This window comes from Bidens hawaiensis, unplaced genomic scaffold, assembly GCF_021521415.1.
Source record: "Bidens hawaiensis isolate Kalapana, Puna unplaced genomic scaffold, B.hawaiensis_p1.1 tig00025210_1, whole genome shotgun sequence".
Classification (NCBI taxonomy): domain Eukaryota; kingdom Viridiplantae; phylum Streptophyta; class Magnoliopsida; order Asterales; family Asteraceae; genus Bidens; species Bidens hawaiensis.
The window spans coordinates 219,729-247,190 of NW_027494023.1; the positions used below are offsets into that span (position 1 = coordinate 219,729).

The following is a 27,462-nucleotide window of genomic DNA, read 5'->3' on the forward strand; positions in this document are numbered from 1 at the left end:
AAATTATAAGAAAAACAGAAAACCAAAAAATCAATAAAGTTATTGTAAAATTTAGGGCTGTTCAATAATCAGCAGAATTTTATACATGTTTTAAACGTAACCTATCTAAATATATAATTATTATTGTGTACACTAAAAATTTTAATTAGATTATATCTAGAAATATATATACACAGATATATAGCATAAGATATTTAAAATTTAACATAATTAAATCATATGATCCGGCCCGGTTTTATACAGTCCGGTTTTATAGGCAGAGAATTTGGATGAGCATACTCAGCAGCATCAGCAGCCTCCACAGCCTCAGCATAGGCATGTTGTTAGAGTTGAAAGGGTGTCCCACCATCTTACTCAGGATTTTGAGCACTTGAAACATCGTGTCGAACTTATGGTGGACATGCAAGAGCGGTATTATGGATGGCAGGCTGAGTTGGCCCGGTCACACGGTTTTGTTGTTCCTGAGTTGGCACGGCCACGACAGGATCCAGATCAGCCTCACTCGCCTCCACAAGGCTAGCGTTTTGATGTTTCTATTGGTTGGTCATATTTTGGTACTTTTATGTTAGACTTATGGTTTTAATGCATGGTGTTACGACTTGTATTACTTTTTGGGATATATCTTTGTAATGTATTATGGATGCTTGCTTGAACTTTAGTTACGATGTTATTTGATATTTTCTTTTGCTTTTTTGTATCTTATTATGGTTATATCTATTTATCATATCAAGAAAGCTACAACAAGAATGTTTATAAGAACTAGCAAATTGGCTTTATGCGACATGTTTTTTCCTCTACATATACGGTCTCGCGTCGATAGAACAGAACAAGCAACTAGTTATGCATTATAAAAGTTTAAGCCTTTTTTCAATGTTATAATTTCACAAAAAAGTTGTACACAAAGTTCTAAATATTAAATGGGTAGTTAACACACGCATCTTCAAAGCTGTAATTTTTAAAAAAAAGTTATACCCAAAGTTTATACGGTCTTCAAAGTTGCCGGTTGTAAAAAAAAAATACCCTATACGATCGTATAGCTGACATACTATCGTATGGAATGTTCCTGAACAGCCGACCAAATACTGTGAAAAGCTGACTAATCTGCATTGCCATACGATCGTATGACAGCTATACGATCGTATGGAGTCCAAGGGTGTGTGGATAAGTCAAATGGTGTGTGGATAACTTATTTTCTTTCAAAAAGGGTGCATGGTGAAAGCTTGCATAAATCCTCAACGACGTCGTATCACTCAGAGGAAAAGAAAAAGGTTCCACTATTTCACAGCATGATTAATATTTTTTTTTTGGTGGCTGCAACAAATAACTACTACTTTTAGATTTAGAGAGAGAAAGCCATGAGTGTTCTTCTTCGAAGGATATCATCATCATCTGGTAGGGTTATTGAGTCCGCCAATCGCTCATTCAACACTCACTCGGCTCCGCTTTCTCACGGCATTCACGTCTTATATTGCCCTGTAACTATTATACACTCCCGTTTCTTTTATCTTTTCATTCCCGGATTATTGGAAATATCAATACCTAAACCTAATTAATTATGAGATTGAAAACAGTAGCCTCTTTGAGATATCCTCATGTAAATCATTATGCCGTTATTTTGAAATTCATCAATATTTTTCTCATTATCTGTAGAAATGTGAAGATATAAACTCAATTAACTGTAATATTACTCAATTTGAAATTTGAATTATTTGTTGAAGAATCTGATGCTATTGTCAATCAATGATTGATAATTATTGAATCCGGATTATTATGAGATTATCATGCTACTGTTCTTTTGTGATTATTGAATATTTCCCTGATTATTTGTGTATATAAAGATATAACTTAATTAACTCTAATAATGCCCAATTTGACTGACTTGCTGAAGAATTTGATGTTAGGATCGATGAATCATTGAAAATTGTGGAATCCAGATCATTCACTTGATTCAAAACGGCAGCCTCTTTGATCCTAAAGTAAATTATTGTGCTGCTCTTTTGAGATTTGTGAATATCATATTGCTCTGAGTGCTGTAGAAATAAACTGTAATATTACTCAATTTGAATGATCAATGTTATATCATTGAATATTGTAGCTTCCATATCAGTCATGAGATTGAAAACAGTAACCCTTTGATCATAAAGTAAATCAGATTGCTAGTCTTTTGAAATTAATATATATTCTCCTGATTATCTGTAGAAATATGAAGGTATGAGCTTAATAAACTGTAATATTACTCAATCTGAATGATTTTCTGAAGAATTTGATGTTATCAGTAATGAATCATTGAAAGTTGTAGAATCCAGATCAGTTATGAGATTGAAAACAGAAGCTCCTTTAATCCTAAAGTAAATCATTCTGCTGTTGTTTCGAGATTAATCAATGCTTTCCTAATTATCTTTAGATATATTATGAACCAAACCTAATTAACTGTAATATTACTGATAGGATAGTGTTGGGATTGTGGCCAAGATATCTGAGTGTATTGCATCAAGAGGTGGAAACATATTGGAAGCTGATGTATATGTGCCCCAAAACAAGAATGTATTCTACTCTAGAAGGTGACTCCCTCTTTTTATCTTAAGTTTCAATACTTTTCTAATCTTGTGAAACTTTTTCATAAATACTACAATTTCTAAAGTTAAGTGACTTAAATTGGAGATATATATTAAAAATGGTTACTATATGGTGATTACACTTTTTATGTTTAACCTGAAATTGAAGGTAATCGTGAAGGGAAAAATATCGTTGAATAATAACCAAGTTACATACCGTTTAAGTTAACTTTAAAAAAAAGGCACTAAATAGTAACCATGTTCATATATCTTCCATTTAGGTCACTTGATTTAAAAAAACAACATTTAAAATAGAAAACAATGATCTGAACAATACTGAAAGAAAATGGTTTTTGTTATAAAAAAGCAAGTGACTTAATTGCAACACTGAAGAAATTGCTTATTATTTCATGATTTTTGCACTTTGAAACTTGAATATGAACTTTTGTTTTAACTTGCAGTGAATTCGTCTTTGACCCTAATAAATGGCCACGTGCACAAATGGATGAGGACGTTCTCAGCTTAGCAAAGAAATTTAATGCTAAAAGATCGGTTGTTCGGGTGCCATCTATTGATCCTAAATATAAAATGGCGGTTCTCGCTTCTAAACAGGTTATTTTCACAAGTTTATTATAATTTGTATAATCTTGTTCATACTGTTGACCGCCAATAAACCTTGTGCATAATTGTTGACTTTATTTTGTTATAGGACCATTGTCTTGTTGACTTGTTGCTTGCGTGGCAAGATGGAAAACTTCCAATTGATATAAGTTCAGTCATTAGGTGAAAATGTGAAATATGTGTGTTCGTTCTTTGTGTTGACTATTCTTATTATACTGTTGTTGACCAAGAGTATTTGAACAGTAATCATGATAGGCTTCCGAATTCCCATGTGATGCAGTTCCTTGAAAGGCATGAGATCCCGTATCACTATCTGTCCACAACTACAGAAAATAAAAGAGAAGATGAAATTCTGCAATTGGTTCAAGATACCGATTTTCTAGTCCTTGCTAGATATATGCAGGTAACTCTGATAACTAAGTTCCAGATAGACCATACTGTAAATTGAGTGGCCGATCAAGGCTAGAAGGGGTAGGGTAATAAAGAATATCTTTGGTACAAGTCAGGTTGGGTTTGCCCGAAACTACGGGTGTAAACGAGCTGAGCCCGAGCTTGACTAGGCTTGAGCTCGGCTCATTTTCAAGCTCTTTGTCTAAAGATGGAGCTCGCCTCGTTTATTATTTATTAATTAATTCATATATATTTTTTAATTAGATTTTCCTATTTTTAATTATAATGTTTACAGATAACATAAAATATATTATTTAGTTATTTTTGTCATGATTTTATGTATAATAAAAATTTCCATGTTAATATATATTTAATCCATTAAATAAAAGTTGTATTAATAATAGGCTCGTTTAGGCTTGCTAGAGCTCAAGCTCAATAAGTGAAGGTGAAGCTCGGGCTCGTTTGTTAAACAAACTTATTTTAAGGATCGAGCCCATTTAAGGTCTGCTAGATTCGAGCTTTTAACAAGCCAATCTCAAGTACCTCATGAGCCGGCTTGGCTCATTTACAGCCGGCCAAAGTTTGTAAATGTTTAGTGGGTCAAACATGATTAAAAAATTAGGTTATTTCCGTAATAATCTGAGTGTTTTAAAACTATTGATATAAGACAACTTTTGGCTTTTTTCCCAAAAATACTCATTGGGCACTTTATTTAGCTCTTATTATACCTGTTTGATTTGTTATAAGTGAAAAGAACATAATCCAAATCCAGATAACTTGTATATATTCCCATTTTTCCCTTATTGCTCCTAAATTCTCTCATTGCTAAATGACCCACCATAAGCATAACCAGATTCGTTCTGAAATGCTCATTTTACCCTCCTTGCCTTTAACCATTTCCAGTATGCTTTTCCTCTTTTGCATTGCCCTTTTACCACTGTTCCGTATCTGCCAGTAGCATATAACTCTCACATAGTCAGACTTTCTTATGTCATTCCTCTGCCACACCTGTACCATAGTTTCCATTTTCTGAATTTCGCAGTCGTTGTAACCATTTTGCACTTAATGGCGTTGACTGTTCAGTTTGACCTTCACCTTACAAGTTGAAGCCAAAATTAGCAGGTCTTCTAATATTGACGGTCATATTTCATAACCAATGCTAAAATCTATTTGATCTTTCATACATGGCCATTGACTGTCACTTTTGACCTCCACTTTACAAGTTTCAGCCAACACTATAAACGTCTTCGATACTAAAAAGTAGGGCTGTAAACGAACTGAACTGAACGAAGCCTTGTTCATGTTCGTTCGTTTTGCATTAAACTTGTTCTATGTTCGTTCGTTTTGCATTAAACTTGTTCACGACAGTTCATGAACACTAACAGAATGGAAAATCTTGTTCGTGTTTGTTATGGAATTGAATTTGTTCACGAACGGTTCAACGGTTCACAAACGAAAATGAACATTTACTATCTAAGCAAAAAAACAACATTCTTAATCCAAAACATTAGACATAATCGCCCTTTCATTTAATATAAAGTTAAGCACTTGAGATAATAGTAATCATAAACATAATCATCTCCCAATCGGCAGTTTTATTCTGATAATTAAATTTGTTGTTTGTTAAAGCAAGACTTTATAAAACAAACAATTAACGAAACAAACTGAATATAAACAATTAAATTATAAAATTTAAATGTTAGGCTGGTTATTACAAATAAAATATTATAAAAATATAAAACAAACCTTCAACTAACGAACATAAATGAACACATACCGAACATTCACAAACACAAATGAACGAACACAACCGCTGTTCATGTTTGTTCATTTAACTGAACAAACAAAATTTCTTGTCCATTTTTGTTCATTTATTAAACGAACGAACGCAATCGAACTTCCAGCCGAACAGTTCACGAACTGCAGCCCTACTAAAAAGCCTCACATGATTGCACCTTTGTAAGTTAGAATTTGACCAGTAATTGATGGCCTCCACTTTTGAAGTTTAGCCAAACTTGGACTTTCGTGAAATTTTGCAATTACATTAGAGTTATTTGCCATTTACTTTGAAACACCATAAAATTATGTGCATTTTGTTCCATTCAATGTGTTAACTAATGGTTATAATGAGTAAATATTTCGGTATGCATGTTTTATCCAAAAGTTTTTTGAATAGATACACGAAAGATATAATCAACATTCATCATGGTCTATTGCCATCATTCAAGGGCGGGAATCCTTGTAGGCAGGTTTAATCTTTCATCCTTCATCTTATTAAGTGTGTTCAACCATACAAGGCTTCAAGGAAATATAAAATATATAATATTCTGGTTTTTACTCGCATGGCGCAGGCGTTTTATGCGGGTGTGAAATTGATTGGTGCCACAAGCCACTTTGTGACAGAAGAACTTGATTGTGGGCCAATCATTGAACAAATGGTAAGGATGTTGGTTTTAAGTTTTAACTACTTCAGGTTGTACCTCCAACTAGTAAATTTCATCCATGCGTTGTCGCGAAAAAAGTGGCCGTGTAACAAAAAGATAAAACCGATTTTGTCGTGGAATATTGGCCTAAGCTTTCATTAACGGAATAATAATAATAATTAATGGAGAAAAAAAATATAAGCCGAATGCCATACCGATTATACCAGTACAACACCGGTTTGGTACTGATCATGCAAGAATACCGAAGGATATAAAAAAAAAACTTGCGTCAAAACCGGAAAACATAAAAGTACTTTGAAAAAAATGTGAATCTCTAGTCTACACTACCAAAAATCATTTTATTTTAGATACAACTCTGTTTTCAATAATATTTATCAGTATGTTGATGAAAAAATAATTTTTAACATAACTGTGTATTTATATGGGTTAAAGATGCATATAGTTATAGTATAAGGGGTGAATTTGAATGTTTGAGAAATATATAGATAAGCTGTTATTTGATTTTATGTTGGGGCTTTCAGGTTGAGAGAGTTTCACACAAGGATAGCCTGTTGAGTTTTGTACAAAAATCAGAGAATCTTGAGAAACAATGTCTTCTAAAAGCATTAAAATCCTACTGCGAGCTGCGTGTTCTACCATATGAAGACAACAGGACAGTTGTTTTTTAATATAACAACCTCATTACCTCAATAGTTTTGATTATTCATTATATGATGTTACATTGTTGCGTTTAAAACATTGCTACATTTCAATTTCTATATATAAAGCATTTAGAGGTTAACTCTATGATATTCAGATCAATGATTCAAACTCTAAGTCCATGCATATTCTATCAAATAACCATGTTGACCCAAATCGGGTTTGAGTTACAATGGTAAATTTGTTGATTCAAAAACATTGTTTTGTTTTTAATAAATATGTTGATGTTTTTGATGTTACTGAAAAAACAGTATTGTTACACTAATAATCTTGTATTTACATAATGGCTATCGAGGTGCTGTGTATATTATATAAACTAGGTTAGGTACCCGTGTCTTATACGGATTGAACAACTTAAAAGAAAGATAAACAAAGTTGAATATTGAATTAAATAAGTAAAAAGTTAAATTGCAACTATAATTCACAAACTAAAAAATAAATCATAAATATCTAAATATTTTTTTTCGATACAACATTAGATAATACACTAAAAATATGGTAACAACTGAAGTAGAATAGTATTATGAGAACATAACCGGTACAATCGGAATAAAACGAACCTATCATCAGTGGAAGATATCTTTTGATTAGTCGAAGAATGTGCAGTAAAAAAAGAATCGATATGGTTTTGATTAACAATATATGGACGGAGAAAAAGAAGGCAAGCCGGATTCAGTTAAAAATCCACGTGTTTTTAACAATGAACCCGAGTAAGTTTTAAGGACAAAAATGATTCATATATCTGTAAATGTTTTTATATATATAAAAGCGATATAATTCGTATTAGAGAAGTTAAATAATGAAAAATGCCGAAATCAAAATAAAATACGTTTTGTAAAAGCATTTACAGAAATCAAAATTAATTAAAAAATATCTATACTATATATAATATACCACTAATGGGCAAATTAAAACGCTTCTTTTAAGTAATTCACAACCTTTAATGCATTAGGTACAACATTTAATAGGGGCAATAATGTAATTGTAACATTAAAACTCACGTGCATTTTAAATTTCTTTAAAATAATTAAAATTTCCATCATTTAAAGTTTCAAAATTGGTCCCTAATCTTTTAATTATATATTCTTTAATTTTCATTTTTAACCCAACTACCCCCACGGTTTTTAACGCTTATAACTTTTTCATACGTTAATATTTTTTAAAATAAATGGCATAATAAAAACGAGCATTTTATTATCTTTAATTTGAGTATGATATTGCTATAGTTTACGAAGTAAAAAAAATTATGCAGAACTGCTTGTGGTTTGATGGTTTTAAATTAAACCATGTGCCGACTTTACGCATTTTTTTTTCGCCGGAAATCGAAACTGAACTGTTTAAAATTAAAACCCAACTAAGTTGAACCACTACCAATGATTAGGCTTCGATATAGTTTGTAATTCGATAATAAATTGAGTTTAAAATAAGAATTATTAATTTGTCTATACCTTCACTTCAAACTAAGCACCAACTAATACGTTACTTAAGAGAATCATAATATGAACAAATATAGCTTTGGACACATAAATGATAAACCTTATTAGAATAAATAGAAGACGAAATCATAACAAAAACAAATATTACAAAAAAATCATACTGAAAATTGGACAAAATTAAGTTGTAATATACGACTTTACTCGTATTAAATAAAACTTTGTTTAACTATATTTTAACTATATCTAATATAGATTATAAAACATATCTAATACTAAATAAGTAAATAATTAACATTTCTATATGTACGGTCAGCTCCGGTTTCAACCGTGAAACCAAACTAAAGAACGGTCTCACAGTTTCAAACGGAATAATGAACACTCGTAAATTTGTTACATGATTACCAAAGTTTGTGTTTTCCGCTGCATCGCGCGGGCACCCTTCTAATGAATATTTAATGTACAATTAATATGAGAGAGAGGCGGGAAAAACGAATAAAAATGCATCATAGAGTGATACGTGGCAAGAAAAGACTTTTATTTATTATATAGTATAGATATGCCAAAATTGAATTTAGTTGTCAGAATTATACAGGTTTTAACAAGTATAGCCACTTTGAGATACTCCATATCGGTTTGTTAAAAGTTTGAACTGAGCTGAGTTACACATATTGAGCTTAATTAGGCTCATGAGCTTAAACAAGTCATCATTTACACAATTTGTTAAATATTTACATAATAATTATTAACTTTATACATGAAAAATGATGTGCATATATAGTTATAAAAATATATTAAAATACTAATTAATATAGATAAGAAATATATATATATTTGAATGAGTCAAGCTCAAACTCTTTCAAATTAAGCGAACTGAGCTCGAGCTTAGGCGGCCTCATGCTTGGTTTGGTTCTTAGCCCATGCATAATATGTTACAAGAAAACCAAAAATTCAAAATGGTAAATTTCATGTTTGGGGTGAAAACATAAACCTCTACAATGATATACTGTGATTTAGGATGGTATGATTCAGTTTGATGACTTTTGATTTCTTCTTCTTTTTTTCTTTTCATTTTTTCAAAATTTTATATCATTTAAATTTGATATTTAGTGTCAAAAACTCGTGTCTCAAAAGAGGATATAAACACTTTTTATTCACATCTCAAGATTACAAACTTTGAATTTATCAAAAGAAGAGAAAACACAAACTTGAGGTTATGGGGTGATCAAATATGAATGAGGTATATTAGTATCTCATCAAGCTTGACCCTTTACCTTCCATAATTCTCAAATGATCCCCAAACAAAAGGATGCCACAATTTCAACCATCAAAGAAATATCAAACACAACTCACAATAAAAACTACCAAACTTCTTAAGCATAGTCTTCAGCTGGGACTGAGGTGTATGATCCAATGAATATGTCACCATAGATAAGTCCGGCAAGACCACCACCGATAAGTGGTCCAAGAAAGTAAATCCAGATTTGTGAGAGGTCTCCAGCAACAACAGCAGGTCCGAATGATCGAGCAGGGTTCATTGAGCCACCGCTGAATGGGCCAGCAGCCAATATGTTAGCTCCAACGATGAAACCAATTGCAATGGGTGCAATGGTTCCAAGTGAGCCTTTTTTAGGGTCAGCAGCAGTTGCATAAACTGTGTAAACTAAAGCAAAGGTTATGATAATCTCAAACACTACTCCTTGGAAAGCATTTATGCCACCACCAACTCCATGGGTTGGAACAGCCTACCAAGTACCAAAACAATTCATATTCAAGGTTTTGCAATTTGAACAAAAAATAAAAAATAAAAAATAAAATTTAACAGAACATAACATGTTTCATAAGGAAAAACGAGTTATACCAATCCACCGGTGACAAACTGAAGAAGGAATGACGCAACAGTGGCACCAAGCAATTGGGCAATCCAGTAAAATAACCCGGTTAAGATAGTGATGTGGCCACCAACAGCCAATCCAAAAGTGACAGCTGGATTCAAATGGCCGCCAGAGATGTTGGCAGCTATTGACACTCCAACAAATAACGCAAGAGCATGAGCTACTGCAATAGCTACTAGACCCGCAGGGTCTAATGCCGCATCAGCTGTGAGCTTACCTTTAAAGTTGAAAATAAAGGTATATTACAATCATTTGTATGTGTCACACAATCATCCTACATACACTAGATACACCAATTTTTCAAAATTATATATGAATTTACTCATTCGGTAAATAAGCACCTCAAGCTCAGCTAATTATAATCATGTAAACTCAATTACACAAAGCAATCAAACATTCATGCATGGAAAATAACTAACCATAAGCGATAGCAGATCCAACACCAGCAAACACAAAAAGAAGTGTAGCAATGAATTCAGCCAAGTACGACTTGAGTGAGCTAACACTGAACGAATCACCAAAATCACCGAATGCTATCTTCACCATCTTTCTAGACTTTTAAGACAGTAACTATGAACTCAAAAAGCCTATGAATTAGATGATTCACTTGCTTAAGACTTGTGTGTTGTTAGTTCTTAAACAGTGGGTTATATAGTGTCCAACTAGAAAGTTTTCAGAATAAAATAATAGACATTTATTGATTTTATCTATTATTTTGGAATCAATTTAATTAGTGCAACTTGAATTTTATGTATATAGAATGTTTGGAGGCACCGACCATGGACCCAAAAGACTTGGCCATGATCAATCATTGGCGCCAGCCCACCGGCCTAACATTTGAAATATGTTCTTGGTTATGAGTGGAGACAAGAAATAAACTAACAACAAATAAGTTAATGGATAATTAAATAAAGTTAATGACATTTAAATAATTATGAAGATAAGGTTAGCTACGTGTTAAGGAATAATTAGCTAAAAGTGAGCTCCAAATGATTAAAGGGATGTATGAGTCATATTCATCAACAAATTATAACAATTAGCAGCTTTGAGCATTTCAAATGATTGTGAGTGAATTCTTTGTGTTGTATAAAATGGTTATGAGCGGTTGTGAGTAAATAATAGAGAAAAAGTTATTGTTCATCAGTAAATTTGGTAAGACACTCTTCACACTCGATAATTTTCAAATATTTTTATAAGCCGTTGTGACGTAGCAAAGATAAAATGTATAAAAAAGTATTATTTAATTGAAAAAGCGAGAGAAAAGATAGTGATTTTAGTGTAATTATAAAGATAGGGTACCTATCGAAAATGTCCTTAGTTGCATTAATCTCTTGTACTTTGTGCTCTTTGAGTTGTGACTACTAAAATAAAAATTGTGTATTGAGTATTAAATCATGTTTTGGTTGAAAAACGTTTATTATGTTCAAGTTTACATGCTGCGAAAGAGGGGATGGTGACCATAGACGGCGGTGATGGTGGTGACTTCATGTTTTCGAGTGAAGTAAATGTGTAACTCGAATATCATATTTTTTTGCGTTTTGTTCTTTGACCGAATCTTAATTAATAAATGTATATTTGAAAGTGAAAATGTTTTTAATTTTATAATAATTTTATATTATCTAGAAAATCATTGTGTTCATAAATCTGGCTTGACAAGTGATAATTCTTATAACAATGTAATTTGGACATTTACATGATGACTCATCAAAATTTTAATTATTTTTATTTTCAACTAAAATAGTTTAAATACGTGTGATAAGTAAATCAAGGGTAAAGTTAAATGTAGAGTGAGACAAAACAAGAATTGTGAGAAGGATTTGTAGTCACACAAAAACTCTCTTAAAAAATTCAAAAAAAAAAAAAATCATAACTCAACATATAAATCAAAAAGAAAAAAATTTAAAAACCAAAATGTTCCCCCGTCATTTCCGTTCCCAAAAAAAAAAATACTAACAAAAAGACACAATGCCGAAAAACAAAAGACACAACGTTGAAAATGTGTTGAGTCGGATATTTGCTAAGGAAGATTGGAATCTTCTCAACCTCCTCTGGTAATCAATTAAGTATGTAATTCGAGCAAGCTTAGACGATCAAGCATGGTTTAATACCTCGAGCAAGGTATTCAGAACCATTGGTGGTTAATTCTTCTAAGTGTTAAGGCTTCGAGCAAGCTACACTTCAACGAGTAAGAGTGTTCTTTTATCGAGTATGGATTGCCAATCGAGCAAACAACTTGATCATTCAAGTTGTAACTAAGTGATTCCGAGCACATGGTGACCAGCATGGATGCAATAAGATGTCATATGCTCAAAGCAAGGACTTCGAGCATGGTTCAGTCCCCCAAGCAAGATTTACATCCAAGCATGCAAAGATTGTTCAATAAGTTTAAGATAGGATTGAAGGCATCAAGAAGAATGGGCTTGCTCGATGGACTAGTTCGAGCAAAGCAAGGATTGGTCAAGAGGAATGAAGCTTGCTGGAGGAGAATATCTTCACTGAAGATATTCTAAGTAAAATATGCTCGAAGACACTCATCGAGCATACCTAGCACAGTGAGTTTGCTTGAGCAAGATACTTATCATGCTCGAAGACTCTTACACTTGTATTTGCATTTATCTTTCATTATGTAATAACTAGGGATTCTAGAAGGAATGTCAGGGTTCTATAAATAGCGTCCTAGGTTTTCATTTTTGCAGAGGCTGGTAATACACGTATTACATGAAAACATTCCAAAAGAATATTCCTTTTGTTTCCTCGTACCGCCACCGTCGTCACGAAACCCTAGACATTTCATTTACTGTTTCATTGAATGATATATTTAATACAGTAAATCTTTGCCTTTGAATCTGTTCTTACTGAATATTATCTTATTGTTTCGTTTGTGTTTGCATCACCCCTTCGTTCCCATTCGTTGAATATCCTGATTCCGCTGGGATATTCGATAGGCCTTTGGGTATTGGATCTGTGTGCTCTTGTCTACCTACCTAAGGTTGCACCATATTCCCGGTCCTGACAAAATGAACAAGCAACACAGTGATAAACAAAAAAAATAGGCAATAGATCGCAAAATATAACACAATACCGAACAAAATATAGCACAATGTTAGGTAATAACACAATATAAAGAAAAAAAATAACACAATGCTAAGAAAAAAAAAACGCAATCAATGATGAAAATAAACGCAAAAACACAATGATAAACAAAAAGACACAATGGTCTTTTTCACTCAACATTGTGTCTTTTTTGAGTTTTTTTTTTAATTTTTATTATTTTTTTAGAACGAGGAAGATGGTGGAAACGCTTTTATGTTTTTACATTTTTCTTTTTTTTATTAAAATTGACTTATGATTTTTTTTATTAATTTTTCATTTTTTTTGCTAAAAACTATGCAGTTGATATCGCCAATATATCACTGATTTATTAGTGATAGATCGGTTATTGGTCCCTTGGCGAAATATTAGTTAAAATATCGGTCAGAATATCGGTACTGATAATATCAGCGATATTTGACCAATATATCACTGATATTCCCGATATCAGTGTTTTATGTCTTAATTATCAACTTTTAGTGTTCAATGTTAGTGTTTTAAGTCTTAATCAATTCTTACTTGTCACGATTGTTAGTGTTTTGCAATTTGCAAAAGGTTAATTTGTTAATGGTAGGAGACTATACTGAATTATAAGTGTTAAAATCTATAATATATATGAACGAAACCTTTAAAAGCTCTCTGGTTGCTCCGTAAATTCTCTCAAGCTATCAGATTGCTTTATTTGTAAATGGAGGCTTCTCATGCATTTGCCCCGAATTCATGGGTATGGAACTCACTAAACCCAGATAACTTTTAAACGGGTTATAACATCTCACAAAATTAAAAATTAATCTTACAAAAGATTTGATATGAAAATCATACAAAATAGAGATATACTAAAACTTAATATCCGATTTTTTTAAAAAAGATACTAGCTTTTATCCCCTGTATAACGGGGTTATTTTACATTATTCGTTTTTAATATTTATATATTTTTTTGAATTTTAATTTTATTTATTGTAAGAAAGTTATAATATATTTAGGATTTGATAATGAATGAGTTTCACAAACAAATGACATGGTATAACCTGGTTTAAAAGTTATTTAGGTTTGGTTAGACCTATGACCCGCTTATTTTTTTTACTATAAAATTGTTTCTTAATTATAAATAATATTTTTTAAAAAAATCAGATATTAATTTTTAACATATTCCTATTTTATAGTATTTTCATATCAAATATTTGGTGAGACTAATTTTTAATTTGAGGAGATGCTATAAATATTTTAAGGGCTATCTGGGTTTGGTGAGACCTATAACTGTGAATTCGGATCAAATGCATGAAAACCTCTATTTACAAATAAAACAATCCGATGGCTTGAGAAAATGTAGGGAGCAACTAGAGAGCTTTTAACTGTTTTGTTTATATATACTTAAGATTTAAGATTTTGTAATTAAATATACCAAAAACAATTTTGTAATCTATAATATATATAAACGAAACCCCTAAAATTCTACGTGTCGCGATATGGTCACTTTCTCCTTTTATGGAAGCCACCAGATTGTTTGATTTTTAAATGGAGGCCTCTCATTGATTTAACCCAAATTTATGGGTATGGGTCTTACCAAAACCAAATAGCTCTTAAACAGGTTATAACATCTCATTAAATTAAAAATTAATCTTACCAGTTATTTGATATGAAAATCCTATAAAATAGGGATATACTAAATTTAATATCTAATTTAAAAAGAAAAAGATATTATATATAATTAATAAACAATTTTATAGTAAAAAACATAAGCGTGTCATGGGTCACCAAATCCAGATAGCTTTTAAACGGGTTATAACATATCATTTATTTATGAAACTCTTTCATCATCAAACCCTAAGTATATTACTAACTTTCTTACAACAAAGAAAATTAAAATCCGAAAATTGAATATTAAAAAACTAAAAATGTAAAACAACCATTCTCTCAAGCTATCAGATTGCTTTATTTGTAAATGAAGGTTTCTCACGCATTTGACCAGAATTCACGGATAAAGGTCTCACCAAATCCAAATAGCTCTTAAACGTGTTATAACATCTCATTATATTAAAAATTAATCTCATCAAATATTTGATATTAAAATCCTATAAAATAGGGATATACTAAAATTTAATATCCTATTTTATTTTAAAAAAGATATTATTTATAATTAAGAAACAATTTTATAATAAAGAAAATAAACGGGTAATAGGTATCACCAAACCCAGATAGCTTTTAAACCGAAATATAACATATCATTTATTTGTGAAACAATTTAATTATCAAAACTCAAGTATATTAATTATTAACTTTCTTACAATAAATAAAATTAAAATCCAAATATACATATATAAATTTAAAAACAAATAATGTAAAACAACTCCTGTAATACGAGGGACAAAATCTAGTTAACTTAATATACAAAAAAACAAAATGCATGATTCTTCTAATATTTACCTCTGAAACTTAAAAGTAATGTCTGTATTAAAAAGTTGTTGTGGGGTGATTTTTATTCCCGTCATTTTAATAGCATCAACGGGTTGTAAGGATATCTATTTTATATGATTTTTAGTATATCCCGGTTTTATAAGATTTTCATATTAAATATTTGATAAGATTAATTTTTAATTTAATGAGATGCTATAATTCGTTTAAGGCTATCTGGGTTTGGTGAGACCCATACCTGTGAATTCGGGTCGAATGCATGAGAAGTCTTCATTTTAAATAAAACAATCTGGTGACTTGAGAGAATGTATGGAGCAATCAGAGAGTTTTTAAATGTTTCGTTTATATATATATTTATAATTAAGAAACAATTTTATAGTAAAAAAATAAGCGGGTCATGGATCACCAAATCTAGATATCTTTTAAACGGGTTATATTGTTATAACATATCATTTATTTGTGAACCCTTTCATCATCAAACCCTAAGTATATTATTAACTTTCTTACAATAAAGAAAATTAAAATCCAAAAAATAAATATTAAAAAACGAAAAATGTAAAACAACCTCCGTAATACGGGGGATAAAATCTAGTGGTATATATATGAATTATGCATGATATTAAAATTACTGGTATCCTACCGATATCTCACTGCGATAACCGATATCTCAGATAACGGTCATTGACAGATATCCGATATTTTTCCGCATTAACAGTTTAGGCTATAAATCTTTCTTATCATTCTCATTTCCCCCCTTTATAAAATGACTGAAACCATCAAATCAAATAAGCTGTTTAACACTCCTGCCGCCATAACTTGATGATGTTAATACTAGTTATTAATAAAGGCTCAAAAAATTACACATCATGAATAATATTTAATGACATTATGATATTTTCTTTTTCAACTTCTATGTTAACTTATATGCAATGTTTTCAGACCTGGTCCGGACGTTGATCCGGACGCATTACCGGGTCAAAGGTCGGACTGACCTGGGAGGGCGGATTGGTGATTGACCCGGATTATGTCATAAATAATAAATTTATTTTTTATATATAATATATTTAATGTTAATGGATTATATAATGTTTTTTAAATTTTAAAGGACTAACACATGTAAAAATGAAGATATGAATGCACTAAAAAGTAAATTTTTATTATACTAAAATGAAAAAACCAACAGACACATTTCCATTAAATCTCTTAATCCATATTTCCAACCACTCTCTCTCTCTCTCTCTCTCTCTCTCTCTCTCACTTCACGACTTCATCCCTCTCAAGGCCTCAACCCTAAAAATATACACAGCCGTCATCTTCTACTTCTCACATCCACTATTGTTTACCACCATTAATAATAATAACAACCTTAGATTGGCAACTATTATAGTTCACAACATCCTTTTCTTCTATTTTGTTCTCATTTCAAAGATCTGGACATCTTCTGCCGTTATTCTGGTCGATAATTGAGTTTTTGAGACGGAAGATGATATGCAGATTGGATGAAGCCGAGATTTAGGCTTTGAGTTTTGATAATTTTGATATTTTTTTTAATTGAAAACTTGAAAAAATAATTAAGAAAACGTTTTTACCGGTTCACCGGGTCCGGTCCGACCGCCGCCCGTTAAAACCGTCCGGGCTGTTAGAAAACGGGTTAACTACTATAGACCAGACCGGTATGCTTTTCGGGTCTCGATTCGACCGGTCCGGGTTTCAAAACAGTGACTATATGTATTTGAAAAAAAAAACTTAACTATCATATGTTATTATAAATATAAGTAAAATCAAAGGACTTCTAGTCCAATGATATCTTGGTGGTGGGATAAGGCTTAGTGACCACAAGGTCCTGGGTTCGAATCTCAAAAGAGAGGGTTTTTCTCAAATATTGAGTTTCTTCTTGAATTGGTGGCTTGGTGGTGGATATGATCGAGTGGTACCACTGGTGGTATGATGATACTCCAGTGGTCCGTGACTGATCCAAATTAGACGTTAAAAAAAAGATAAGTAAAAGGTTTTTAAAAGTTAACATAATATTTTCCAATTATATACACAATTATCAATTTTTGTGTGTATGAAGAGTTGTATATTATGCATAACATTTTTTTCAAATCTTGTTTAGGTGGTGTTTGTTTTTGCTTATAACATCTGTAGGAGGCTTATGTTTGTGGGAGCGCAGACATAAGCTTCTGAAGACTGTTTGTTTTTTTTTTCTATATAAGATCTGCAAATTGCTTTTATGGTCTTAAAAAAGAAGCTATTTTTTAACTTCTTCACACACCTTCACACTTCTTAACATCCTACCAACAACCAATGTTCAACACCACCACCACCCATCGTGCGCCGCCACCACCACCACCCACCACCACCGTCCGCCACCACCACCACCCAACACCACCACCCACCGTCCATCGCCGCCACCACCCACCGTCCATCGCCGCCACCACCCACCATCCGCCACCACCACCGTCCATCACCGCCACCACCCACCGTCCACTACCACCACCCACCACCGTCCATGACCACCACCACCACCAACCACCACCACCCACCCGTCGGCCACAACCATCGTCCACTACCACCACCCACCGTCCGCCACCACCACCACCGTCCATCACTACCACCACCACCCACCACCACCACCACCCACCCGTCGGCCACAACCCTCGTCCAATACCACCACCCACCGTTCGCCACCACCACCCGCCACCACAAACCGCCACCCACCACCATCACCGTCCATCACCACCACCACCCACCGTTCACCGCCCACCACCAACTATTTTACTAGTCTAAAGACGTTAAATGACTTCTATCTACTATGATATGTATGATAGGTAACTAATTTTCAGCTTATGCGACGATACCCCAGTTTATAAAACAAACAGTATTATATTTTCAGATTGCAGACCTTTAGACCACATCTTCAGTTGCAGACATAAAATCAAATGAAATCAGACTGCAGACAGTTTTTGTCTTAAAAAACAAACAACACCTTACTTTTAACCTTATACATTTCATCCTTTACAAGTTTATTACAAAACATTTTTCATTTTTAACCCCAACATTTTTTCACTTTCAACTTTGGTTCCCGATACTTTTTATCTTTTACAATTTTTTCGTTTAACGCTTTGGTGTAAATTTTATGAGTTAACATGTAACGCGTGTGTGTGGTTCAACGTGTTTATGCTTATTTTTCCCCGTTCAACGTTTCGATCCTAAGTCGACTTAGTTATTCTTTTTTATGTTTTATGTTTCATACTACTTTTTGTGTGTTAACACTCCATAACGAGCGTGCGTGGTTAAAGGATTTCACGTATGCGTTTTGTTTCGTTTAACAGTCCTGCCGCCAAAGCACATGTCCAAAGCCCCCTTCAACACACGGGTTCAATAAAATATTTCAACATTATTATTTTCATGGTTTTACTTCTGCATCGCAACGCGGAGAAACTTAATACTAGTTTAATACTTAAGGTATGGGAAAAAAAATAATAAAGCAAATATAAGCATGTACTATCTTATTTATCATGACAACTTTTTTTTTAAACTTATAGAAGCGAAAATTCAACACGATTTATTTAATAGCCGTGAAGTGTATTCTGTAGAATATAATTGATGCTTTTTATTTAAAAATGGATTAGGTAAGAGGGATTAGTTGTCATGTTTTAATATATACACATATTAGTGGATTTTAATTATCAAAAATAATAATAAACTATTAAGGGTATGTTTGGTTGGAGGTAATTGAATGAAGTGGGAATGGAATAGAAGAAGTAATGGAATAGACAAGGGAATGAAATGGATCATTACCATTCATTTTCCTTATTTGGTTAACCTATAGGAATGAAATCATTTATTAATTTTTATTGTTTGGTATCTAAAAAAAATTGTAGAAATGAAATAGAAATAATAAAAACACTTCTATCTCAAAAAAGTGAATAGTTTTTAAACCCAAAAAAAAAAACCCTACAATGGCGATGGTGGTAGCTCCGGCGACGAAAATGGTGGTGGCGGTGGCGATGGTGGTGGTAGCGGTGGTGGTGTCCGCGGAGTTGGTGGTGGTGGTTGTTAGGTGAAGGTGTTGTTGAGAAAGTAGGGTGAAGGAGGAATGAAATGAAGAAAAAGAAGGGGGGTGGGAAGGAATGGATTTGATGGAATGGGATTCCATGTGTAATGGATGATTCCATTCAATTGAGCAACCAAACACCACTTTTTTCATTCCTACGTAATGAATCATTCCATTCATATTGTCATTCCTGCCTACCAAACGCTACCTAAATGATTCCCCACTACAGTTAACTAATTTTGTCACTCTTTAACCTATTCTTCTCTTAACAAGACTCGTACATATGTGTAGATCAAATAATTATATTCACATTGTGAAATGTTCATACTTCAAATCTGATCTCAACCGGGAAGTGAAGATTTGGGATGGAGCCGTAATCTCAAATACAGATCCAATCCTAATTGTGTTATATCATAGTGGGCCTTCGGGCGATGGATTTTTCCTAAACATGAGATGATGGGCTTGGGCTACACAACTCTATCAGCGATCATGGGCATATAGAGTCGTCTTTTATCATTAGATAAACATAATCATGCCCATATGCATATATCAATTCAATATATGATATATGACGGAACCGAAATATACGAAATCCCTAGACAACCTAGTGGATCCCTGATCATTCTCCAGGATGTGACTTAAAAGGAAAGACTACGGGGCGTATGACGCACACCGATTCGTTGAATTACTGGTTAGTCTCTCTAGCAATGATAAAGTACCCTAAAAGACAGATTGCCCGTCAAATTCACTATTTTGATGCACCTTATAAATGCAAGGGGTATCCTAATAACTCTCGATTTGACACGGTGCTACAACGAAGCTAGGGAACTCTAGGGAAACCTCCTGTTAGAGAATTAAATCTAAACTCCAAACCTCATAGAAAACTTGACTATCTAGCATCTATCACATACCAATTATCTAGATAGGTTTAATATGCAACCCTAATAAATCACTAACTAACGTTCTTATGGGTCACGACATCAAAACAAACTAATAATAAATACACAGTAAGCGATCTAAACCTGCACCCTTAACTAAAAATATTCAACAAAGCATATACGGAATGATAATCAATGACAAATCAGACATACATATGTTTTAACACGTCAAGCCAGTCAAGCCAGTGAAACAAAATCATTAATCCATCAAAAATAAGCAAAAAAAGATAGAAAAACCATAACTCAATAAATCATCATCCAAAACCTAGGTAACTAACGTGTTTAGCCAATAATCATGTTTTACAGAAATAGAACAACATTAAAGATCAAAACCATCATGTCGATTGATTACATAAAAGAAATCAAGAAAAGTGAATTGAGTACTCGCTTAATACCCGATTATGAACTCTGGTCTTCATTCTTGATCCCTGATGCCTTATCCGCTCCAAAATCGTCCCAAGAGTCCTAAAGGGACGGCTGAAAGAAGTCTTACCCGCATTGGTTGTGTAAAAACGTTTATAATCAGGTTTTAGGGTTTTTTTCAACCAGCATAAGCTTCCTTTCGCGTCGTGAGGATGAATTAGGATGTCGCTCGCGCCACCAAGGCATATGTCCCTTGGTTCTTTGTGACACACTAAGCACCTGGAGATATAGTTGTCTAGATTCAATGAATCTAGACGTATTCGTTAATCAGATTCATCTAAGTTCAGAAGTTTTGATTTATTTCGTAAAACCTTCATTTTAATTCTGTTTTCCTCTAGTTTTTTTCCTAGATCTTCGTATTTCAACCCTCTATCATCTCATCTTCCAATATCTTCATTTTCATTCCATTTTTGTTTTTCAGTTTTTCTTCATTCAATCATCATGCGTTCTCCCTTGTGCTCGAATCATGATGACTTAAGCTTGTTTTTGCTCATTTTGCACACGGGTACATGTAAATACACAAATAGATAAATAAATACTAAAAACAAATAAAAAATAACAAATACATAACAAAAACCGTATAAAAACTTAAGGAAAAATCGGATGTGTTATGCAACACATCAAGCTCCATCTTTATTGTGCCACCACCACCTGCTTCTTCGACGACAGAAACTACCACCACTGCCACCGGAAAACCTTCTATTTCATTCCCTCTATCTGTAATCGTGGAATGATAAAAGGAATACAATATAAAATTTCTCACGAGTATTGTAGACTTGCTCCACTACTAGTAACATCATAATCAAACAAGGTGACCATATACATTTGGGGGTTGCCTAGAGAAATTTGAGATATGTTGAGATCACACTAACTCAAATGGCTGACTCAGCCATGGAGTTAGTGGCTATCTAATGAATGGTTTGATTTAGAAAAAAAAAAGTAAGATAAAACGGGAGTTGCTGTTGAGATAAAATAAAAGAGACAGATGAGCTCCAAGAGTGGAGACAATAGAAGAGGAGGGTTCAAGTCTGAAGTATTCATGTGCGAAAATGGTGAGAAAAGGTAATTGGGGAAGTGTCAGTTTGAAAGCACTACGGTTTATACAAATTGCAAGAAGCAGGTTTAGAATAAAGCTTTTAATATATCTATTATGCCCACTTAGGACACACATGATACCTAGATGGTAAACTGCATAAAGACCCAAAATCTCAAAACCAAAAGTATCCTATCAATACAAGATTTAAGGCTATGAAACCATGCGCCATGAAGCGTTGAACCACTTAGCTAGAAGTTAAGCGATTTATATTTATATCATAGGCTACCTAGCAAACTTGAACTTTAAACCTATCAAAGCATCGCATAAGTAGTCTATTCATATAAAAAATTAACATTGGTGATCAAACTGGCAAAAGGCTTGAGTATGAACCGACCTTTCATTCCAGTCCCTATACGGGCTTAGTTAAATTAACAAGTCCCTAAGATGTTTCCCACTAGACTCAAATAATTTAATTTTAATTAAGTCAACAAACCAAACCGCCTATTCATTCTCAAAAGTTGAGCATATTGTCACATCGAACATAAAGCATAAACTTTTCAGCTATAGTACCTTATGTGTATTTACCTCGACGTTAACACGAAAATTTATATCATCTCACGCATACTTAAAAATTTTGAAAAATACTAAAATAAAGCAAAAACGTTTTTTATCAATGGTTACTCGGGATGCCTCATCCCATTTAGTTGAACTAAAGTTTCAAAATGTGTCGGCTAAACAATTTAAATGTAAAGATCGGTAAGATTATCACGAGCATCGACTTTTAATAAAATAATTAATTCTTCTCAGCACAATCCCGTATAAAACGGTGACGAATATTAATATAAAGATCATGGAATTCTATATTCTCGTGGAATTGGTGAAGTGGAAATTTCTATGAATGAAGAAACTAAATTGGTTTCAAGTACAGGTATACACCAACTTTTAAAATGATCATGGATTTGAAGTAGCACTTGAAGGCGACGTGTTAGATAAATGGTATGTTTGACACAATAGGGGACCATGTAATGATGAAGGAGGAAGTAAGAATGTTGTTAATTCTGAAAGCAATTATGTTAATTGTTATGATGCCTTAGATGATCAAACTATACTTGAATTAGAAAAGGGTAATTTGGAAGCCGAGCTTGAAGGCTGGTTTGATCATGAACCTAAGGATAATATAATTGTTTTTGATGATCCTGATGTGGATTAAGAAAGAACGAATAATCAGCCCAATGAAGTTTGGGTAAATTTTTTAGATTCCCATCATATACCGAAGGATGTGATGCCATGCAAAGAATCATTAAGTGAAGAATTCAGTAATTTTGTAAAGCGGTTCTATGAGGAACACTTCAATCAAACTAATAAGGAATATCCACCTAAACTTTCCAATGGTAAAGAAATTGATCTATTCGACATATACTTATATGTTGAAGAGGCTGGGGATATAAGAAGGCAACCAACGATGGAATTGTAGGAATTCGTTCGCGTATAATACTTTTAATAAAATGATTACAATACAAGGATCAAACCTATCCAGGAAAGCAAGTAAATTACAATACGAATTACACCGGAAAAATCAAAATTACAATACAATTGAAATAAAATAATGCAAGAATGGTGTATAAGAATAATGGTGTCGTGGTCTTTGTGGCTGAGGATCGTGTTTTACACGGGGCCCTTAAAACAAATTCCGGGTCTCTGCCCGTTTTGTTTCCCAGGGTACAACGGCCTAAGAAATATGTACTGTCGGGGAGGGCTCTAGAACCCGAATAGTACCTTAAATAAAATGATGAAGATGATTAAGAATGTTAATTTTTTAGGGAGAAGGTTGGAGAAAACACAAGAGAGAATGTGTTATTTTGTGTGTGTTTCAACCAAGGAATTCCTTGGTATTTATAGTTGAAAAACAACTCATTCACCAGAAACACATGAGTTGAAACTTCAATCACCATTAACCAAAACTTTAATTTTTTTGACCAAATTAAAGGACATTTTAATGGCTTTGACTAATTGACTAACAACCTTGAATAAAATAATTCAAAGTTGAATAAAATAATTCAAAGTTTTTTTTTTCATAAAAATTTTTTCAACAATCCCCGACATGTGAAAACAGAACTCATTCATTTCCACTATTTTCCAACAATCCCCCACATGTGAAAACAAAACTCATTCATTTTCATATTGAGATCAATTCATACATGCAAGTTTCTTAGATTCAATTCAACGGTTGAGCATTGCAAGATAGGTAGGCGTTACCCTTTGAACCTTCCTTTGGGAAGCATACTTAGTCTCCTAGCGGTGTGTAGACAAAATGTCTTTGAACATACCCACATTTATGTAGACAACAATACACTTCACACAACATTCTCCCTGGTCTGGCCAACCCCTCACTGTCGTGTCCTATTATGGTCCTGGAACACTAGCTTGGTTCTGCGAGAGCTCTAGGATTTTTGCCCCAAAATCCATTCGAACCGACCCTAGTTCTTTCTCACATAGGTGATTCTCGCTCGAATCATTAAAAGTAATAGGATTGTTTATTTCCATAAATCATTAACCTTTATTATGCTTATCCTTACAACATGTGTCATCGATTGGAATGGACTAGGACGTGCGCACACACAACGCCCTTTTTTTTGGTTTGGGGTACTCCCCCACAGTGACCACCCTTGGTTTCATGATTAAGTTATCCTATTGAACCAAGATCTTGGGATCTCTAGTTAACTAGGTTAGGTTTCCCTCATGTCCCCTTTTCCCATAGGCTTTAGTCCCATTCCTTTTGACGATTTGTTAACTAACTCTTTGCTTAAGCATTTTGTTAACGGGTCTGCAATGTTATCTTTTGACTTCACATAGTCAATCGTGATAACACCCGTTGTGAGTAGTTGTCGTACCGTGTTATGTCTATGTCGAATATGCCTTGATTTGCCATTGTGCATCATGCTATGGGCTCTACCAATCGCTGATTGACTGTCACAATGTATGCAAATAGCCGACAAAGGCTTTGGCCATATTGGAATATCTTCCACAAATTGATGTAGCCATTCCGCCTCTTCACCACATTTATCCAAGGTGATAAACTCCGATTCCATCGTGGATCTAGCTATAACCGTTTGCTTAGAAGACTTCCAAGCAATAGCTGCACCACCAAGTGTGAATACATATCCACTTGTTGATTTAGAATCATTTATATCCGAAATCCAATTTGTATCACTGTATCCTTCGATCATAGCTGGATCATGGTTATAATGGAGTCCATAGTCTCTCATGTATCTCAAGTATCTTAGCACTCGCATGATACTTTTCCAATGTTCCCTGCTCGGATTACTAGTATATCTACTTACCCGACTCACGGCATAAGCTAGATCGGGTCTAGTACATGTCATAAGATACATTAAACTCCCAATGATTCTTGAGTATTCTAATTGAACAACACCCTCGCCTCTATTTTTAGATAGATGGTGGGTGGTATCAATTGGAGTTGACGTGCACCACGTGCCATCCTTATTGAATTTCTCAATAATCTTGTTCATATAGTGAGATTGACTTAAGACAAGACCATTTTGGGTTCTAGTGATTTGAACCACAAGAATCACGTCTGCGAGACCCAAATCTTTCATGTCAAAAATCGCTTTCAACATATCTTTTGTATATTTAATTATAGTATTATTACTCCCAATGATAAGCATATCATCTACATAAAGACATAAATCACATAACCTCCCGACGTGTCCTTCACATAGACACATTTGTCACATTCATTTATTTTGAAACCATTGTCAAGCATGACATGATCAAACTTTAAGGGCCATTGTTTTGGAGCTTGCTTCAAACCATACAATGATTTGACTAGTTTACATACTTTTCCCTCTTTCCCTGGGGCGGAGAAACCCTCGGGTTGCTCCATGTAAATCTTTTCATCTAAATCGCCATTTAGAAATGCGGTTTTTACATCCATTTGGTGAATTTCCAAATTTCGTAAGGCCGCGATTGCAAGAACCAACCTTATTGAGGTTATTCGCGTGATCGGCGAGTAAGTATCAAAATAGTCCAGGCCTTCTTTTTGTCTATACCATTTGATCACTAACCTTGCCTTGTAATTATCAATACTTCCATCGGCTTTCATCTTCCTTTTGAATATCCAACGATATCCAAGGGGTTTACAACCCGGTGAAAGATCTACTAACTCCCAAGTATGATTTTGCAATATAGAATCTATCTCGTTCTTAATTGCTTCTTTCCATTGAGGTGATTCCGCGGAGGTAACCGCCTCGCGATAGGTATTGGGCTCACCCTCAACCATGTAGCTCACGAAATTGGGACCGAAAGATTTTCAATCCTTGGTCTTTTGCTTCGTCTAAGCTCACCTTCCTCAATTTCGGGTTGTTCATGTCTCTCATTATGAACCGTATCATCAATCGCTCTAGATGTACTTGCTTCATCAACCGCTCTTGATGAACTCGCATGTGTTTTCCTTAAATAGGGAAACACATTTTTGAAAAAATCGTTGGTCCTCCACTCAACAACAGTGCCTTGATGTACATTGGGATTCTTGGACTCGTGTTCAAGAAACCTATGCACATTACTATGGTGTGCATATCCAATGAATATACAATCCACGGTTTTTGGTCCTATCGTTAGTTCCTTTGGTGGCGGAATCGTCACCTTGGTAAGGCACCCCCACACTCGAATGTATTTGTATGAAGGTTTTTTTACCCTTCCATAACTCATACAGAGTCACGTCCGTTTTCTTGCGGGGTATCTTATTCAAGATATAATTGGCCGAGAGAATAGCCTCCCCCCACAAGTTATAGCTCACGCCCGAGCTAATCAACATGGTATTCATCATCTCTTTCAATATACGGTTCTTTCGTTTCACAATGCCATTTGATCATGGAGAATAAGGTGGGGTACACTCATGTATTATGCCACTTTTTGCGCATATTTCCGCAAATGGTGAAACATATTCATCACCCCTATTACTTCGCAAAGTTTTTATTCTCCGTTTTTGTTGATTTTCAACATCATCTTTATACAAGATAAACTTGTCTATTGCTTCATCCTTACTTTTAAGTAAGTATACATAGCAATACCGAGTACTATCATCAATGAACGTGATGAAATACTTATATCCACCTCTTGTGGGAGTGGCTTTTAAATCACACACATCAGTGTGGATTAAATCAAGGGGTTCGGTTATTCGTTGAACCGATTTGTAAGGCTTTCTCGTTAGTTTGGATTCAACACATGTTTCGCATTTATATTTTGAATCGATTTTAAAACATGGAATGCTATTTAATTTAATTAAATGTCGAATTGTATTAAAATTTACATGTCCTAGTCTACTGATGTGCTAAAAGTAGTTATAAATTTATTAATAAAAATAACGCTAATCTAGACACTAAAGTAATAATTCTAGACTCTTAACTCGACTAAAACTACTAACCGGAAAGTGAACCGGTCGACTAC

The 27,462-nt window shown here is 33.6% G+C and overlaps 2 protein-coding genes across 2 annotated transcripts; one reads left to right on the forward strand and one right to left on the reverse strand.

Annotated features, from left to right (window-relative positions):
- The first annotated feature begins 1,355 nt into the window (after positions 1–1,355).
- Positions 1,356–6,701, forward strand: LOC143571194 (formyltetrahydrofolate deformylase 1, mitochondrial-like). The gene is made up of 8 exons (XM_077056682.1): positions 1,356–1,475; positions 2,449–2,561; positions 3,017–3,167; positions 3,265–3,338; positions 3,420–3,579; positions 5,717–5,815; positions 5,918–6,004; positions 6,532–6,701. The coding sequence occupies exons 1-8, from the start codon at positions 1,356–1,358 to the stop codon at positions 6,676–6,678; spliced, it is 951 nt and encodes a 316-aa protein (XP_076912797.1). The 3' UTR covers positions 6,679–6,701.
- A 2,569-nt stretch (positions 6,702–9,270) lies between these two features.
- Positions 9,271–10,671, reverse strand: LOC143571197 (putative aquaporin TIP-type RB7-18C). The gene is made up of 3 exons (XM_077056684.1): positions 10,457–10,671; positions 10,004–10,254; positions 9,271–9,887 (listed from the first exon to the last, which is right to left on the reverse strand). The coding sequence occupies exons 1-3, from the start codon at positions 10,581–10,583 to the stop codon at positions 9,516–9,518; spliced, it is 750 nt and encodes a 249-aa protein (XP_076912799.1). The 5' UTR covers positions 10,584–10,671; the 3' UTR covers positions 9,271–9,515.
- Between the last annotated feature and the right edge of the window lie 16,791 nt (positions 10,672–27,462).